This window comes from Ranitomeya variabilis, chromosome 8 (genome assembly GCF_051348905.1).
Source record: "Ranitomeya variabilis isolate aRanVar5 chromosome 8, aRanVar5.hap1, whole genome shotgun sequence".
Lineage (NCBI taxonomy): Eukaryota > Metazoa > Chordata > Amphibia > Anura > Dendrobatidae > Ranitomeya > Ranitomeya variabilis.
Window position 1 is genome coordinate 19,947,636 of NC_135239.1, and position 19,336 is coordinate 19,966,971.

At 43.7% G+C, this 19,336-nt stretch overlaps 1 protein-coding gene across 2 annotated transcripts in view; it reads right to left on the reverse strand.

Annotated features, from left to right (window-relative positions):
- Window positions 1-19,336, reverse strand: part of PATJ (PATJ crumbs cell polarity complex component) — a 208,714-nt gene that overhangs the window by 133,450 nt on the left and 55,928 nt on the right. For both annotated transcript variants that reach the window (XM_077277129.1, XM_077277128.1), the window contains one exon: window positions 8,857-8,997. In XM_077277129.1, coding sequence (XP_077133244.1) covers window positions 8,857-8,997 — 141 coding nt within the window. The remainder of the gene's footprint in view (window positions 1-8,856; window positions 8,998-19,336) is intronic.

Below are 19,336 nucleotides of genomic sequence, written 5' to 3' on the forward strand. Positions count from 1 at the left end.
AACCTGAATTTGATTTAAGCAACATATTCTCATGATAGCTTAACTTTAAACATCAATTATGGTTATTAAAGAGAAACTATAGCTTCAGAAAAAGAGACCGAAGATGAAAAAATATAAACTTTCTCAAATAAATGTCATTAGGAAATCAGATGATTTCCTTTAATATTACAAGGACCCAGGTTTTACTTCCATTTACGAGCGAGCTCAGACTCTGGGGAGGGGACACGAGCGAGCTCAGACTCTGGGGAGGGGACACGAGCGAGCTCAGACTCTGGGGAGGGGACACGAGCGAGCTCAGACTCTGGGGAGGGGACACGAGCGAGCTCAGACTCTGGGGAGGGGACACGAGCGAGCTCAGACTCTGGGGAGGGGACACGAGCGAGCTCAGACTCTGGGGAGGGGACACGAGCGAGCTCAGACTCTGGGGAGGGGACACGAGCGAGCTCAGACTCTGGGGAGGGGACACGAGCGAGCTCAGACTCTGGGGAGGGGACACGAGCGAGCTCAGACTCTGGGGAGGGGACACGAGCGAGCTCAGACTCTGGGGGAGACACGAGCGAGCTCAGACTCTGGGGGGGGACACGAGCGAGCTCTGAATCTGGGAAACGGACCAATTATTCTCATCAGACTTGTCAAGAGCCTTCCGTATTTTTCTCGTACATACAGATAGAAAATGTTTCCACCTTCTCCATTCTGACAGTCTGTGAAAATCGTAAAGCAATCAGATGTCATCTGAGTGCAGTACGATTTTTTTTCACATAACACACTGACTTGAATTACCGATTTTGATCTCACCCTCAGATCAATATTGGTCAAGGCACCTCGATTTACCGTGGACCTAACACGTGAATGGCCCTATAGACGATCCCAGGTACGAGGGCTATTCACGAAAACCACAGATAACACTCGGATGAGAAAATCGGAAGTCTGAATGAGTCCTTCATGTGTATAGAGAATTTCCTGCTAGTCTTGGGGAACGGGGTGAGAAGAAGCTGATAGGACCTGCCTTGCATTAGTCATATGAGTCACATAGTCCATGACCGGCTTTTCCAATTATGTTTCCTCTGAAATGCTGCATGATATCGTTTCAGAATAAAACATGCGCAACTGCAGTATCGCAGCCTCGGTGTAGGAAACATGAATCTCATGTTCATATATATTATAAAACATAGCAAAATAATAAAAATAAATAAATAAATAAATAAGTTCAATTTTCATAAGAACACTGAATATTTTTAAACATAGTTTTAGTCCAACGATAATTCCACAACTGCTGCTATAAATCACCTCCCGTTTTCTGTCAGTTTTCCCCTCTGTTGAATCATGATACATATATAAAATCAATAACGCTTTGACGGTTACATTTTGGGGCTGTTTTACTGTAGGATTCATTATTTTTCCATGACATTATTAAACAAAGAAACTTGGAATTAAATGAAAATAAGATGCAAACTCTGCAATTCTGCTGAAATACGGCAGTCTGGTGGAGAGGAGAGGCTAACGACAGGCGAGAGCGGAGGGAACTGACAGGATTGTAACAATAAAAAGGGGAGGACAAGAAAATGTAAGAAATCAACCAATTGCATCATGAAATCCCTTGCAGTTAAATCCTTAAAGGGGTTGTCCAGCCTAAAACAAAAAGTCTGTAGTCACAGTGTGACTGCAGACATATGAATCCCCCCAGTGCACACACTGTGCGCTGCGAGGATTTGCAGTGGTCTGCCCCGGGAACGTCAGTCAAGTATGGGCTATGCAAACTCCCGGGCAGGACTCGTATGGTGCACGCAGCCTCACTCAATACACTTGTGAGTGCGCTGGGAGGATTCACTAGTCTGCAGTCATAGAAAGTGGCTGTAGACTTTTGTTTTTTAATGGACTAAGAAAAATGGAAAAAACTTTTGGTCCTGCAGGACTCGTCCTACTAGTTCTATTCTTGTTCTTGGGCAAGGTTATAGTAGTTATAGTCCTGTACATAGGGGCAGTATTATAGTAGTTATATTCTTGTACATAGGAGCAGTATTATAGTAGTTATATTCTTGTACATTGGGGCAGTATTATAGGAGTTATATTCTTGTACATAGGGGCAGTATTATAGTAGTTATATTCTCGTGCATAGGAGCAGTATTATAGTAGTTATATTCTTGTACATAGGGGCAGTATTATAGTAGTTATATTCTCGTGCATAGGAGCAGTATTATAGTAGTTATATTCTTGAACATAGGAGAAGTATTATAGTAGGTATATTACTGTACACAGGGGCAGTATTATAGTAGTTATATTCTTGTACATAGGGGCAGTATTACAGTAGTTATATTCTTGAACATAGGAGAAGTATTATAGTAGGTATATTACTGTACATAGGGGCAGTATTATAGTAGTTATATTCTCGTACATAGGAGCAGTATTATAGTAGTTATATTCTTGTACATAGGGGCAGTATTATAGTAGTTATATTCTCGTGCATAGGAGCAGTATTATAGTAGTTATATTCTTGAACATAGGAGAAGTATTATAGTAGGTATATTACTGTACATAGGGGCAGTATTATAGTAGTTATATTCTTGTACATAGGGGCAGTATTACAGTAGTTATATTCTTGAACATAGGAGAAGTATTATAGTAGGTATATTACTGTACATAGGGGCAGTATTATAGTAGTTATATTCTTGTACATAGGAGCAGTATTATAGTAGTTGTATTCTTGTACATAGGAGCAGTATTATAGTAGTTATATTCTTGTACATTGGGGCAGTATTATAGGAGTTATATTCTTGTACATAGGGGCAGTATTATAGTAGTTATATTCTCGTGCATAGGAGCAGTATTATAGTAGTTATATTCTTGTACATAGGGGCAGTATTATAGTAGTTATATTCTCGTGCATAGGAGCAGTATTATAGTAGTTATATTCTTGAACATAGGAGAAGTATTATAGTAGGTATATTACTGTACACAGGGGCAGTATTATAGTAGTTATATTCTTGTACATAGGGGCAGTATTACAGTAGTTATATTCTTGAACATAGGAGAAGTATTATAGTAGGTATATTACTGTACATAGGGGCAGTATTATAGTAGTTATATTCTCGTACATAGGAGCAGTATTATAGTAGTTATATTCTTGTACATAGGGGCAGTATTATAGTAGTTATATTCTCGTGCATAGGAGCAGTATTATAGTAGTTATATTCTTGAACATAGGAGAAGTATTATAGTAGGTATATTACTGTACATAGGGGCAGTATTATAGTAGTTATATTCTTGTACATAGGGGCAGTATTACAGTAGTTATATTCTTGAACATAGGAGAAGTATTATAGTAGGTATATTACTGTACATAGGGGCAGTATTATAGTAGTTATATTCTTGTACATAGGAGCAGTATTATAGTAGTTGTATTCTTGTACATAGGAGCAGTATTATAGTAGTTATATTCTTGTACATAGGGGCAGTATTACAGTAGTTATATTCTTGAACATAGGAGAAGTATTATAGTAGATATATTCTTGTACATAGGGGCAGTATTATAGTAGTTATATTCTTGTGCATAGGAGCAGTATTATAGTAATTATATTCTTGTGCATAGGAGCAGTATTATAGTAGTTATATTCTTGTACATAGGGGGCAGTATTATAGTAGTTATATTCTTGTACATATGGGTAGTATTATAGCAGTTATATTCTTGTACATAGAAGCAGTATTATAGTAGTTATATTCTTGTATGTAGGGGGCAGCATTATAGTAGTCATATGTGTCACAGAGAACACAATCAATCTAATAAACCCCGTTCTTTGGTTTCTTCTGTCAGCCTCCGGTATAATTAAACGCATATCTGTAAAGTTCACAAACAAATATGAAAGCGATCAGCACATCAGACAATTTTGCAAGATGAATCATCGGATGCGGGATCCATTTGTCGCCCCGAGGCTTTGCTGTCTGCGTGAACGCTTATAGCCTATAACTTTAAAATGTAATGTCATGCTTTAAAAAGCCACTGGCAGCAGATAGATCACATTTATTTTAACGTCGGGATCAGAGGAAATAAATAAATAACACTGACAACACGGATAGACAAGAGGGAGAGCGTTGGAGAGGCACTGGGAGGCGTTATGAGGCATTGTGAGGCATTGCTCTCCCCATGGATCTCATCTCTGTACCTTAAATTGCCACAATTACATGAAATTACTAGCTGACTAAATTAAGTCCTGGAGCAATGAGCAAAATAAAGGAACGCTTCACTCGGGAAATTTTTTGCATCATTGTGATCAGTAATTATTGTGTGTGGCTTTCAATCATTGCCAAATCCCGCTCATTGAATTTTCTCTACTACTTTGTAAAGACGGCGAGGGAAAGGGGGGTCTTTTATCGTTGCAAAGCTGCAATTAATTAATACGTGCATTCTGCATCAGATTTAAAGGAGACGTACGGACTTACCGGCGCTACTATGCAATCATTAGTATGTGGGCTAGTAAAGGGAAAAGTTCAAAGATGTTATTTTTGAGCTGCAGAGATATCTATCGGATTGCACACAATTGCTCAAATTCAGATGCAACTTATCTCTAGGATACGCCATCACTTAAGATCAGGGGTGGTAGGACTTCTGAGACCACCACCGAACTTGAAAATGAAGGGGCCACAGTGAATGGGGTAGGATGCCGCCCCTATTGTATACTGGTGGTCGTCCAGGAGCTCTGCTGTGAAAAGTTAGAAGGCGACGTAGAGTTAAAATCAGAATGTCTTCCCTTTTATTCTAAGGATTGTTGGGAGTACATGAGGTCTGACCGCTACAATCAAAGAATAACATCATACGAAAATTGGCATAAATTTTATAAGATGGGAATAACCCTTTATACAATTAGGTCCAGAACTATTTGGACAGTGACAAGTTTTGTAATTTTAGCCATTTACCAAAACATAATTAAGATCTAGTTATATAATCAATATGGACTTAAAGTGCAGACTCTCAGGTTTAATTTGAGGGTATTCACATCCTAACTGGAGTAAGGGTTTCGGAACTACAGCTCTAACACATAGCTGCCCCTTTATATAAAAGTGCCAAAAAGTAATTGGACAATTTTCTCAAAAGCTCTTTAATGGGCTGCAAGGGCTATTCACTATTTATTCATAATCAATTAAGCAGGTAAAAGGTCTGGAGGGGATTTCAGGTGTGGCATTTGCATTTGGAAGCTGTTGCTGTGAACCCACAACATGTGTTGAGCTCTCAGCGGAAGAGAATCAGACCATCATTATACAGAAAAAAAGGAAGAAAACTATCACAGATAGCAGAAATGTTAGGAGTGGCAAAAACAACAGTTTGGGATATTCCGCAAAAAGAAAAAAAAAACGCACTGATGAGCTTCAGCCATTAAAGAGGTAATATTTTTCTGATGAGCTTGGGAACTCAAAAAGGCCTAGAGATCCACGGAAGACAACAGTGGTGGAGGATATCGGAATCATTTCCATGGTGGAGAAAAATCCCTTCACAACATTCACCCAAGTGAAGAACACACTCTAGGATGTCGGTGTTTCAGTATCTGAGTCTACCATAAAGAGAAGACTTCATGAGAGCAAATACAGAGGGGTCACCACAAGGTGCAAACCATCAATCTGCCTGAAAATAGAAAGGCCAGATTATACTTTTCCAAAAAACATAAAAAGCCGCCCAGTTCGGGAAAAGCAAAACTAAGATCAACCTGTACCAGAATGATGGGAAGAAGAACGTCTGAAGAAGGCTTGGAACGGCTCATGATCCTCGGCACAGTACATCCTTCATCACATGGTGGAGGCCGTGGTAAGGACCTGGGCATGCATGACTGCCAATGGCACGAGTCACTAGTGGTTATTGAGGAGACTGAAGACAGAAGTAGCTGGATGAATTGTGTGTACAGGGCGATTACTTTCTGAAGTAGCTGGATGAATTGTGTGTACAGGGCGATTACTTTCTGCTCAGATTCAACCAAATACAGGAAGGCAGATTTGACGACGATTCACCGGACACATACACAATGGCCCAAAACATCCTGCGAGAGCAAAAAAGTGGAAGATTCCGCAATGGCCGAGTCATCCCCAGATCTCAGACCCATCGAGTCGCATTTCACAGGCGTAACCGTGATGTACAGTTAGGAAGGTTAAACTATCTTGTGTATACAGCGCCTAAACAATTATGTGTTTCCATTGTTTAAAAAAAAAAATATGGTAAATATATTGTAATTTTAGCTATAACAACCAAATTAATAACTTTATAAATAAATCTTATGTTTGTCTCATGAGCTCAGCCATGTCCTCTGTGTGGATCAAAGACAATTGACTGCAGCAGGAGCCTCCCCCTTTCGTATTAACGATAGCAGGACAAAAATATAATTAAGCCCCCACTCCCGATGGTCCCCAACCAAAAATGTAACAGATTAAAAGAAGATTAACCCGTCTTCCCAATGGGATTTTTACAAGGGTCATGTAGAAAATACTGCAGGCTGACAAACCGTGGAGCTGAGATTTCTCCTGGTTATTTGTATCGCTCTGCTCGGAGTTTAAAATTCCTTTAATGGTGAACTATGAGACACATGACTTCAGGATTAGACTCCACAAGGAATTGATTGCAATTGGTTATCAAGACCCTTTACGAAGTCTCACCGATGAGCTTCCAGCAGCACAGAGTATGTCAGGAGAAGGGTGCATTGCTCTTGTTGCTCTGTCCAGTTGTGTCATAATGTTGATGAGGACAGGACTGAATGTGACAGGGGAAGAGTCTTCATCTAAGGAGGGTAAGAGAAAGTAGAAGGTCGCAGTCTGAAAGGTTATATTGACCGAAGTGCAGGGTTGTCCAGCTGCACAGAGTATATCAGGAGAAGAGAGTGTTGACTTTCTGTGAAACAGTGATGTGTCCTCTCTTGGGACAATCTTTGTGCAAGAGAGAAGGGGAATGGATTCACAAATGTGCAACAGGTTCCATAGCAGCACAGAGTATTTCAGGAAAGCAGTGTGGCATTTTAAGAGGCAGTGATATGAACTACTTGCTAAAACAAATGTATGTTATAAAAAAAAAAAAGTGAAGGAATAATAAAAAAAAATGCCATGCCTATGCCAAATGCCATGAAATAGGTTGCAGTCGCGAGCTAAAGTCGTCTGAAGGTGGACGAACCCCTATGAAACATTTCCTTTGACGGACGTGAGCATAATTGCGCATTGCTGGAGGAAAGGTCTGCCCAAGGTTATAGCTGAGAATATAGACACACGGTTACAGACATTGGCAGTTTTCAGGACACCGATCACAATAACAAAAAGGGCAATTCCCATACTGCCAGGATGTAAAGAATCCGGAAAAAAAGAGCCAGAAACCTGCCAGAATACAGTCCCCCAACCAAGATGGAAATGCACATAGGAAAAGGGGACCTGTCACATTTCTCAACTTTGGCCACTCTGTAACAAAAGTTAAGTAAGTTTCCCTGTTGCAGGGTAGAGGAGAAACTCACGTGATTCTTCCCTTTAATTCACCTTTTCACATCTGCAATGACCAGTGCACTAGAGAAGAAGCTAGAAAAATGATTCAATTTTTCTACAGGGATTTTCCAACCGTTAGGCAGCGTATTCGAAAGTTAAGTAACCAAGTTGGATCAGTTTTTATTTCGGTGCACGGCATTTTATGGTCCCCGTGTGGTACCAGGGAATCCCTGCTCATCTGCAGAGACTGAAGCCCCATTCTGAACCTGTCTTAGGCTACGTTCACATTTGCGTTGTTGTGTGTTGCGTCGGCGACGCATCGGCGACGCAACGCACAACGCATGCAAAACGCATTGTTTTGTGACGCATGCGTCCTTTTTTTGCATGATTTTGGAAGCAAAAAAAATGCAACTTGCTGCATCCTCTGCGCCCTGTCGCGTGCGCCCAAAGAGACGCATGAATCACAAAACGCAACACAACGCATGTCCATGCACCCCCATGTTAAATATAGGGGCGCATGACGCATGCGGCGACGCTGCGGCGCACAACGCAAATGTGAACGTAGCCTTACCAGGGACAGCGCCGATACACTGAAACAAGCTTTACACGAGTGTTCCTATCCACCTTTGGCAAGTAGAGAGAGAATGGAGCACACAAAGTAAATTAGAAAGGCGCCAAACTTCATTTACTTAAAGATGAATTCTGTTAAATAAGTCGTTCTCCAATCTTGCTGATCCAAATGGAGGGACTCCTCTAGCACAGAAACACACACTAAGAGAATATTTAATTTTTTTTTTTTTTTTAAGACAAATAGACACTTTAAAAATAAATTGTACTTTACTAATCTGCAAATAAGAATAACCAACATAACCGAACGGTGCGAACAAAATCCTAAAAGACACGCAAAACAGGAAGTTATTGATGCTCATTAAAAGAACAAAAAAAAAAAAAGACAAAAAGTATACAAAAAAAAAGTGTCTTCTCCGTTTCCTAAAGCAAAGCCCTATTTATCTTTGGATTATGGCTGGTTTTGCAGTTCAGCTAAATTCATCTTAACTGAGCTGCAATTCCAAGTCTGGCCATGAACAAGAGCAGCGCCATTTCTAGAAAAAATATATATATCTTTTTCTAGTGTAAACCCTTGAAAAGACAGTCTACTTCGATTCCTTAAGGTTGGGTCTGTCTTCATGTAGCATTTGTGACATGGCTCAATGCAGAAAAGCCGGTAGCAAATTCCCATGATTTTGCAGCATGCCCCAAATCTGCGACAAGTCACGAGCGCAGTTCTCGGACACTCAGAGTGCGGATACCACACAAAGCAGACGTCTATTAGTTCATTTTTGGGGCAATTTGATGAACATAGTACAGCTCCTTTCATACCTCATATATTGGCGGCCAAGGAACTCAGGAAACGCTTACCTCGTAATCCAAGATGCTGAAGCCGAGGCCCCTCTTGTCCTTTTCCAATTCCACAATGTCAACTTCCGGAGACCACAAGGTCAGCTCTCCATCCTCATCGTCGGCTTCATGGACTTGGGTCAAGTCATCGCCCGGTGGTTCCTACAATTAAATTCAAAATATTAGGTTTGTTCTTATGAACAATACGGGAAAACTAGGAAAGTGGCCGCCGGCTGGAGGAGCGGATAGTAGATTGTCCAAGGTTTGAGGAGACGCTAGTATATGCCAAAATGGCATTGGATCAGCAAGCCTGCAAATTCAGCCGGCAGGGCGGGCCTGGACCTGTTCTACCAGCAAACTGAATTGGCCAAATCCACCAAAAGGTTATTTAGTCACAGAACCTTGTTAGATTCCGACCCTCGAGCAGTGCAGGATGTTGGCGATTTCACCCACAATGCTGAGCATTAAGCATGTTCGGTGCAGACACTGAGCCAGCAGAGAGCAGCTGTCAGATGTCACCTCCTGCAACCTGTAAACTAAGCTGGCAGAACATTGAATTCAGCTCTGGATGTGAGTGGAGTATATGAAATTAATTTACTAAAGATAAGGGATAAGTAAATCGTAGCACAAAGAAGGTTAGTCATTACTATCCCACTGTCTGAATGCTATGCAGAAACTGTAAAGCGACAGCAGAGGGCAAGAGGAGTTATCTATATCATTAAGGGCAGCATTGCTGTATCACTATTGAAGTTAATAGGAGCTGTCCACCATGGTTGCCTGTACAAAGGCAGCTGATCCTCAGTTACACCTGAGCACGGAGAACAGACCCCATGAGGTCCAGTTATGATTTATTTCAGAAGTTCTCTAGTTCTGGAACAGCGGGGGTTTACAGGCAAGTATACATTATAAAACTCCTAAGCAAAATCTTCTGATCCAAGCATACAGTAGAAATAATGCCTAAGGGTATGTGCACATGTTGCAGATTTGCCTGCTGATTTTTCTGCACTAAATCTGCAGATATTGGCAGAAAACGCAAAAGCTAAATTAAAATGTATTATTGAACTAAAAAAAAAAAAAAAAAAAAAAAAGAAAGAAAGAAAGATTTTTGATGTCATGTCTTGTCCAACCTCCTCTTTTACATTTGTCCAACCCACACTCCATTACACACATAGATAGACAGATAGATGGAATGAGATAGATAGATGTAGATAGATATATCTATGGATACATGTAGATAGATATATGGATAGTTAGGCTATTTTCATACATCAGGTTTTAGCTGTCAGGCATAATCCGGCGCGTTTTGAAAAAAACGGATGTGTTTTTTTTTCTCATAGAGTTGTATTAGTGCCGGATTGCGCCTGATGGCCACATGTTTCATCCGATTTTTGCCAGATCCGTAAAAAAAAACTGTTTCCGGCAGACGGAGAAGACATACAGAGGAACGTTTTTTCTGTCCGGCGAAAAAGGTATGAAACAGAGATGTGAAATGATGAATCCGTCCTCCGAATCCGGTTTTTCATGCATTTTTTCCATTGAAATCATGCACATTTTCCGTTCTCTCTGTCTCGCTCTAAAAAAAAAACATAAAAAAAACTAAACGATCCGTTGCAAATAGTGAAAAACTGATGAGAGAGAGAGAGAATTCATCATTTCACTTCTCAGATTCATACATTTTTCGCCAGATCAGTCGCTGCGCATTTTTCCGTCAGACAGAAAAAACGTTCCTCTGTACGTTTTCTCCGTCCGCCGAAAAAAAGCTTTTCTGACGGATCCGGCAAAAAAAGGATGAAACATGTGGCCATCAGGCGCAATCCGGCTTTAATACAACTCTAAGAAAAAAACGGATCTGGAGGAAAAAAACTGATCCTTTTTTTCAAAACTCGCTGGATTGTGCCCGATGGCAAAACCCTGATGTGTGAAAGCAGCCCTAGATAGATATATCTATGTATCTACAGATATATCCATCTATCTATAAATATATCTATAGATATAGATAGATATAGCCATAATTATCCATCTATAGATATATAGATTTATCTATGGATATATCCATAGATATATAATAGCAAGGCCTATGTTTATTAAGGAACGTTTAATTAATAAAAAACAGAAAAAGGAAAAAAATGGTGTGGGCTCCCGCACAATTTTCTGCGCCAGAATGGGAAAGCTGATGGCCGGGGGCCAATATTTGTAGCCTGGGAAGGGGTAATACCCATGGCCCCTTCCCATGCTATGAATATCAGCCCGCAGATGTCTGAGTAGCCTTTACTAGCTATTAAAATAGGGGAACCCCCCCAAAAAAAAATTACGTGGGGTCCCCCTATATTTTATAGCCAGAAAGGCTACGCAGACAGCTGCGGGCTGATATTCATAGCCTAGAGAGGGGCCATCGATATTTGCCCCCCCCCGGCTACAAATACCAGCCAGCAGCCGCCCCAGAAATGGCGCATCTGTAAGATGTGCCAATTTCGGCACTTAGCCCCTCTCTTCCCACTCCCGAGTAGAAGTGGGATATGGGGTAATAAGGGGTTAATGTCACCTTGCTAATGTAAGGTGACATTAAGCCCGGTTAATAATGGAGAAGAGTCAACAAGACGCCTATCCATAATTAATCCTATAGTAGTGAAAGGGTTAAAAAAAACAAAAAAACGACACAGCCAGAAAAAAGTATTTTAATATTCTTAATTTAACCATACTTACCATACAAGATGGCCTGCAAAAAATTAAAAATAATAAACCATAAACTCCCTGTCCGACGCAGTCCAATTAATAACGAGTGTCCCACGACAATCTCCCCTATAGAACAGTGACATCGGGTGATGGCACTGCTCTATAGACCTTCAGTGACACACTGACAGGAGACAATGGCTTCTGCAGTGCATCACTGAGGTTACCTTAGTTCAGGGTCTCACTTTATGGCAATGCTGCGTGGGAATTTTCCCACACAGCAGTGCCACAAGTGAGACTCGGGACTATTTTTTACAGTGGCGGAGGAATACATTGCGGAAGGATACCTTCCATCATTGTATTCTTGGAGCCCCTGGAGAGTGGTCGCATCAGCTGATGTGGCTGCTCTCCACGGGAGATCGTCGTGGGACACTCGTTTTAATTGGATATCTGCGGATCAGGGAGTATATTGTTGGTTTATTTTAATATTTTTTACAGGTGACAATTGCTTCGGGGATCAAGGTGACAAGGTGATGGTGAGTATGTTCTCTGTGTTGCATGTAGTGTCGTATCTACTGTCGTATCTACTGTCGTATCTACTGTCGTACGTTGTATGTACTGTTGTATGTACTGTTGTATGTTGCATATTCTGTTATATGCTCTATGTTGTATGTACTGTTATATGTTTGGTTTTTGTTTTTTTTGTTCACATTCAACACATTAGCCGGATGATGGGACTACTACTGTCCAATCATTGGCTAATGTGTCAATCACTGTCACTGTAGCAGGCATAGCCGGATGGGACTTGTAGTCCCATCGGACGATGCCTGTACACACACACGCACGCACGCACCCCAGACAGCCCCTCACAGACCCCCGACAACCCCGCACAGACCCCCGGCAGCCCACACAGAGTCCCGACAGCCCTGCACAGACCCGCACACACACACAGTCTCCGCCCACACTCTTCCCTCCTCCCGATCTGAAGCGTTTCCCCCGCAGCAAAACCGCAGATCTTTTTTATAATTGCGGTTTTGCTGCAGATGTGCCCGACTCAATGCAAGTCAATGGGTGCAGAAATGCAGCAGATCCGCACAAAGAATTGACATGCTGCGGAAAAAACAACGCTCCGTTTCCGAAAGGTTTTTTTCCGCAGCATGTGCACAGTGGATTGGGTTTTCCATCTTACTGTAAACCGCATGGTACTTTAAACCGCATGGAAAACTGCTGCAGATCCACAGTGTCAAAAACGCTGCGGATCCGCGGTAAAATCCACAAAGTGTGAACATGGCCTAAGGCTTTGTTCACATGTTGTATTTTTGCTGCATTTTTTAAGCAAATTAAAAGCTACGTTTTACAGTACCAGCCAAAGCTATGCGATTTCAGAAATGTCATGCACACACATTGCTTTTATCCTGACTGAATTGGAAAATTGCTACGTTTTTGAAAACTGCAGCATGTCACTTCTTTCAGCATTTTTCACCCATAGAAAGCAATGACTAAGTGCAAAAAAAAACAAAAAAAAAAAACACAGCAACAAAAAAAATTGCAGATATCAAGTTTTTCTGCCTTTTTGGTGCAAAAACTTCAAGAAGTTGCATCGCGTTTTTTTTTTATGCACCAAACTTTATCAGCATGCATAAGAAACAGATGTACAAAATAAAAACCACTGCCCAAAAAACAAATAACCGCAACAAAAACACAGCAAAATGTGCTTTTTGTAATCAGTTTCTTTACTGCCAAAAGAGTAGGTTTTGCCTGCAGAACAAAAAAAACGCAAAATGTGATAATACCCTAATAGTATCTGAAAGGTTGCTTAAAAATATGTAAACAAAAAAAATAATTCAAAACTTTTTAAATTTCAGATAAAATATTAGCCACTTTGAAGACTTATTTTTACCTTTGTAAAACTTCAGTAACTTATGTGACTTTTTCTTTTACTAATGACCACAGTTATTTTCAAACTTCTGCTGCTTTAACTGTCCTTGCTGTCAGACACGAGACCTAACTATCATCTGAGCTCCAGCAATTCCCTGCTCTCTAGAAAAGGGGAACCCAGCAGAATTCTGACTTTAGACTTGGATATAAATGGAAATGGAATGGAAACATCACACAAACTAGTGCAAAAAAAATAGGGATTTTTGTGTACTTACCGTAAAATCCTTTTCTCCGAGCCATTCATTGGGGGACACAGACCATGGGTGTATGCTGCTGCCACCAGGAGGCTGACACTAAGTATTACAAAGAAAGTTAGCTCCTCCCCTGCAGTATACACCCCTCTGCTGGCTCCCAGCTAACCAGTTCGGTGCAAAAGCAGTAGGAGATCAATAACATATAAGCGTATAGCATGTCACATTATATATGAGAGTATAACATATCAAATGATAAAAACAAATACAACTAATAATAGGGAGGGAGCTGTGTCCCCCAATGAATGGCTCGGAGAAAAGGATTTTACGGTACGTACACAAAAATCCCTATTTCTCCTTCGCCTCATTGGGGGACACAGACCATGGGACGTCCCAAAGCAGTCCCTGGGTGGGGACAACATCAGATCAGGCCGTGTAACCGCTACTTACAAGTGCGCCAAGGCGGCCTGCAAAGTCCGCCTGCCCAGACTCACATCTGAGGAAGTGTGTGAATTATAGTGCTTCAAGAATGCATGCGGACCTGAGACAGGGAGATAGGCTGACATCTAGCACGGAAGGACTCCTGGATGGTGAAAAGAATCCACCAGGCTAACGTGGCCGATGAACCCGGCTAAACCCTTCCTGTGACCATCGGGAAGCCTACTTACCATCGAGAAGCCCAAGCAAAGTGTCCAACCTTTGGAAGGACGCCGTCCTCGATACGTACCCACTTGGAGCACTCACTTCTTCCAGATTATGGAGAACCCATTCCGTTGTGTGGACTGGAGCCGAAAGATGAGAGGACGATGCCCCTGCAACAGTGGGAATACAAAACCACCTTGGCAACGAGGGAATGGGATGGCTTGAGGGCAACGATGCATAGATGGTAATAAGGAAAAAAGACTGAAAGGAACAGAGTGGGAAGCTCTGAAGACTCATCAGGATGACAAGAACGCATAGAAGAAAGGGGAGTGACGTTCCCTTATCGTAAAGTCTTTCTGGATCGAAAAAGGAGTGTACTGTAAGATCCCCAGGACCATTAAGGTCCCCCAGATCTAACGGTACGCGGTAGGGAAGAACTACAGGTGGAGACTCCCTGCGAGAAGGTCCATATTTCCAATTTTGACGAAATAAGACGGAGAAATACTAGTACCGCAAGCGAGAAAACCTGACATGGTCAGTGCGGGTCTCCCAGGATCACTGGGGGCCTTTTCCGCTTCCAAAAAGGTCTCAGACGTAGTGGAAGAGGAGTTATGGAAATTGGTACCGTGGAAGAAACGGAGTATGCACTGCGATGGACTTGTATCTTGCAGCCAAACCATGAACTGGAGTACATAGGCGTTCAGCTTGGACGCCATCCGACCTACATCTGGAGTACTCCAGTGAAGGCAGATGTGAAGGAAGACTTCCGAGTGAAGTTCCCACTCACTTGAGGAGAAAACCCTGATGGCTGAATATGTCAGCCGCCCAGTGTTCTACTCCAGGGACATGTACTGTTGAGATCACCGAATGATAGATCTCGGCCCATCAGAGAGTGCGAGGTACCTCGGCCATGACGCTTGACTGTGGGTACCTGCGAGATGATTGACGTATGGCACAGCCGTGGCATTATCCAAATTGAAGACGGATGGTTGAGCCGCCTAAGGGCAGTGGACCTGCTGTGGGATTGGCCGTACTGTTCAGATCCCCAGAGAAATGATCGGGAGAAGAAGACGGGCATTGGTATCCCTAATAACCATTGGACCAGAAGAAGGCTCTGGATGAGGAAGGAGCTTAGAAACTACCTTTTGAAAGCCTGATTGACTTGCTGAAAACGAGCGGAGCAAAAGAAAACTACTTCCGTTTTCATCTTATTGCTCGGAACCCTCCTAGCTAATTGAATGAACCGAGGGAATGAGTGATCAAGTGCACAAGCTCCGTGTTGAAGGGCCACGACCTTGACTCGAGAGAGAGAATTACCATCCTTCTTGTGCAGGATCATCGTCAAAGAGGATCTGCTGGGCTGGGAATGAGGAAAAAACTTGTCTAAGTTTAGCTGCTAGCCCAAGAGAGAGGGTATTGCAAGTGATATAGACGACTTAGCGTAGTCCTTGTAGAGCGGCTAGAGAGTCGACCGAGTAGGGCAGGACGACCATGTTTCTAAGGTGCAGGAAGCGCATGACAACCGTCATGACCCTTGCGACCACTCTGGTGTGGTAGCCAGGCAGAAGGGCCAGGTCGTGAAAATACTGTTCGCGAATGGAAAGGCGAAGAGATTATAGTAGAGAGGAGAAATAGGTATGTGAGGGAAGAATCCCGGATGACGATGGATGCCAGAAAACAACCACGTTTCTCTGTTGAAGTAGTGGCTGAGCGGAGGAACTCCATCCGAAAAAAGAGAGGGCCCTGTCAAAGGTTGTTAGAAGTTTGGGGTCCAGAAATGGAGATACTTTTCATTCCCTCCATTTTGGAACCAAGATCCCTTAGATCTAGACTGTCCTGGCCAATGCTTCCACTGCTGGTTGAGCTTGAAGAAGAGATACGATCCCTTGCTAGTCTCCCGCTCAGAAGATTTGATTGGCCAGCTATACTGTGGAACGAAGTAGATAAGGTCTGGGACCCGGAGACTTTCATTCTCTCCCTTTGGTCAAGCAACCCATGTGGCGGCTAAGAAAGGGTAGAGCGCTAAACCCGAAACCACAGGACGGAACTAACTAGACCTGCTATCCGACCGTCTGTGGAATCTTAATTGATGATACACCGGCCAGGATACTGGTAGGAATACCGCAAGAAATTCTGCCCGGCGAGTCTGTCAAGTGACAGAATGCGGGACTGTAACAAGCAGGTCTCTGCCATCGTGCAGAGAAGAAAATAAGGAAAAAAATAAAAATAAATAAAAAATAAAAAACCTCGATCCACCATCTCTTAACAGGGAAGTGGAGAGGAATCGTCCACTTTCTTGCATCTGATACAAAGGGGGGAAAAACCTCCTTGTTGGGACGCCACAAATGTGTGCCTCAGTACATCCCCAGAATTGAGGTTTCCGAGTGGACAGGGCAGGTTGTGGCGATAGACCTGGATGCAGAAGAAGATACATGGAGGCGACACTCCGTGTGCTCGTCTGTTGAAGGTGTGGGGGGAAATCGGAGCCCTTAAAGGGACCCGTCGCCCATAAAATTCCGACCAGGTATGGTATCCTACTTAGAGGTCTTCCAGTGCATCACCGTCAAATGTTGATGGAGATTTTCTAGAACCTGTACGTTTTTCTAGAATACTTGCGGCCCCTGCTAGCCGACGGCTCCCATTGTAGGAGAGGGAGCATGTGAGTGCTCCAGAGCTCAGTTAGGGTGACCAGCTTAGGATAGATGATGTGCCCTTAAGACCAGTAAATACTGGTCATGCGCTTTTAAGGCTAGGGGTTACTGGCCATGAGCCTTTAAGACCAGGGAATACTGGTCTTGTGCCTTTTGTAAGATGAAATACTGTTCATGTGCCTTTAAAAGCAGGGCATGCTGAAATCCAGGAGATAATGGTCATGTGCCCTTAAAACCAGGGTATGCTGGTCATTTGCGTTTAAGACCAGGGCGTACTGGTCCTGAGCCTTTAAGTCCAGGGCATAATGGTCACGTGCCTTAAAGACCTGGGCATACTGGTCGTGTGCCTTTAAAAGCCAGGGCGTACTGGACATGAGCCTTTAAGACCAGGGCATACTGGTCATGTGCCTAGAAAACCAGGACGTACTAGTCATGTGCCTTTAAGACCAGGGCATACTGGATATTGCGTTTAAGACCAGGGGATACTGGTCACGTGCCTTTAAGACCAGGGCATACTGGTCATGTGCCTTGAAAACCAGGACGTACTAGTTATGTGCCTTTAAGACCAGGGCATACTGGTTATTGCGTTTAAGACCAGGGGATACTGGTCACGTGCCTTTAAGACCAGGGCATACTGGTCATGTGCTTTTAAGACCAGGGTATACTGGACACGTGTCTTTAAGACCAGGGAATACTGGTCACGAGTCTATAAGACCAGGGCATGCTGGTCACGTGCCTTTAAGACCAGGAATACTGGTCATGAGAGGAATGTAGGAACAAGTGCCTTAAAGACCAGCAAAGCTGGTAATGTGACTTTAAGAACAAAAAAGCTGGTCATGCTCCTTTAAGACCAGGGATGCTGGTCATGTGTCTTTAAGACGAGGGCACACTTGCCATGTGCCTTTAAGACCAGTGCCTACTGTCCCTGTGCCTTTAAGACCAGGGCATACTGGCCTGATTAAGTACTAAGGAAAAAGAGACCGGCTTCTGGCAGAGCAGAGAATGCTGGGGATGTGACCCTTTTAAAACTAGGGGACCCTTAAGACCAGGGAATGCTGGTCCTGGGTTTAATAAAAAGGCATGGAAAGCTGGGGATGCACCTATGGGCCCAGCGACTACCGAGGCAGAGTAGCAAATACCAGGGAATGAGTCACCAGGGAATGAGTCACCAGGGAATGAGTCATGAGAGCTTCGTTGCTGGGAACTCACAGCTCTCCGTGTGCAAGCCTGCATACTGTACTATACATTCTGTAGTGTGCAGGAGCACCAGAAAATTGCAGCCTTAAGTATATAAAAAAACAGGGAAAGCTAGTCCCTTAATGCTGCCGGGATGCGTGCCGGGGGGGGGGGGGGGGGCGATTCACCTTACTCAGGTTCTGAGTCCCCCAACTGGAATAGCGCTGACTTCAGCGCTGAAAAACCGCCGGCCGCAGCCCCCTCCAGGAGAAATAGTGACCGCAATGGAGGAGGAGGAAGATGGCCGCCGAGATCTCGTCTGGAACGAGAAGCGCCTGAATAGGGGGGCGGAGCCGCTAGAAGGGAGCAAGCGGTGGGCGGGGCCTCCCAGGCTGCGGCCTAAACAGGGCCGAAGCCGGGGACTAAAGTTATGGCTTCGGCCAGCGCGCACCCGCAGACTGAGGGGAAAAGTGCCGCGAAGCTCTGTGGGGACCCAGTCGCTATGGAGCCCTCCTCTGACCGTCGGAACACCCAAATCTCACGGAGCACTTACCCCAATATAGAGGGGGACCATGGCAGATGCTGCAGGTAGGAGCTGTGCCCGGGTAGATAGGCCGATGCAGGGTTGGGGAGCCTCCATCCACCATCCCTGCAGAAGAGGGGTGGAGAGGAACCGTCTGCCTCCTTCCATCATCCGCTTTTTCAGTGGTGATGCAGTGGGGGCTGCTCGGACGCCACGCTGGAAGGTGCCTCTGTACAGCCGAGGGTAAAACCTGGTGGACAGGGCTGAATGTCCGGCAATAGGCCTGGCTGCAGAAGAGGATACTGAAGGTAAAACTCCAGTGCTCGTCTGATAAGGGAAGGGGGGAGATCGGTGCCATGAAAGGGCCCGTCGCCCCTAGAATCAGCTCCGGCAGTGGCTTCCCACGTCGCAGGAGAGGATACGGAGAGGTAAAACTCCCGTGCTCGCCTGTTGATGGTTCGAGGAGATCGGAACATGAAAGAATCCGTCGCCCCATTCGACCGTAGTAAAAAGTAAAAAACGGAAAAAAGAGTTCTTTGGGTCTGAATAGCAGACCCGTCCGTGTGCCTCCTACGGACACTAAGCAAGAACTGGTTAGCTGGGAGCCAGCAGAGGGGTGTATACTGCAGGGGAGGAGCTAACTTTCTTTGTAATACTTAGTGTCAGCCTCCTGGTGGCAGCAGCATACACCCATGGTCTGTGTCCCCCAA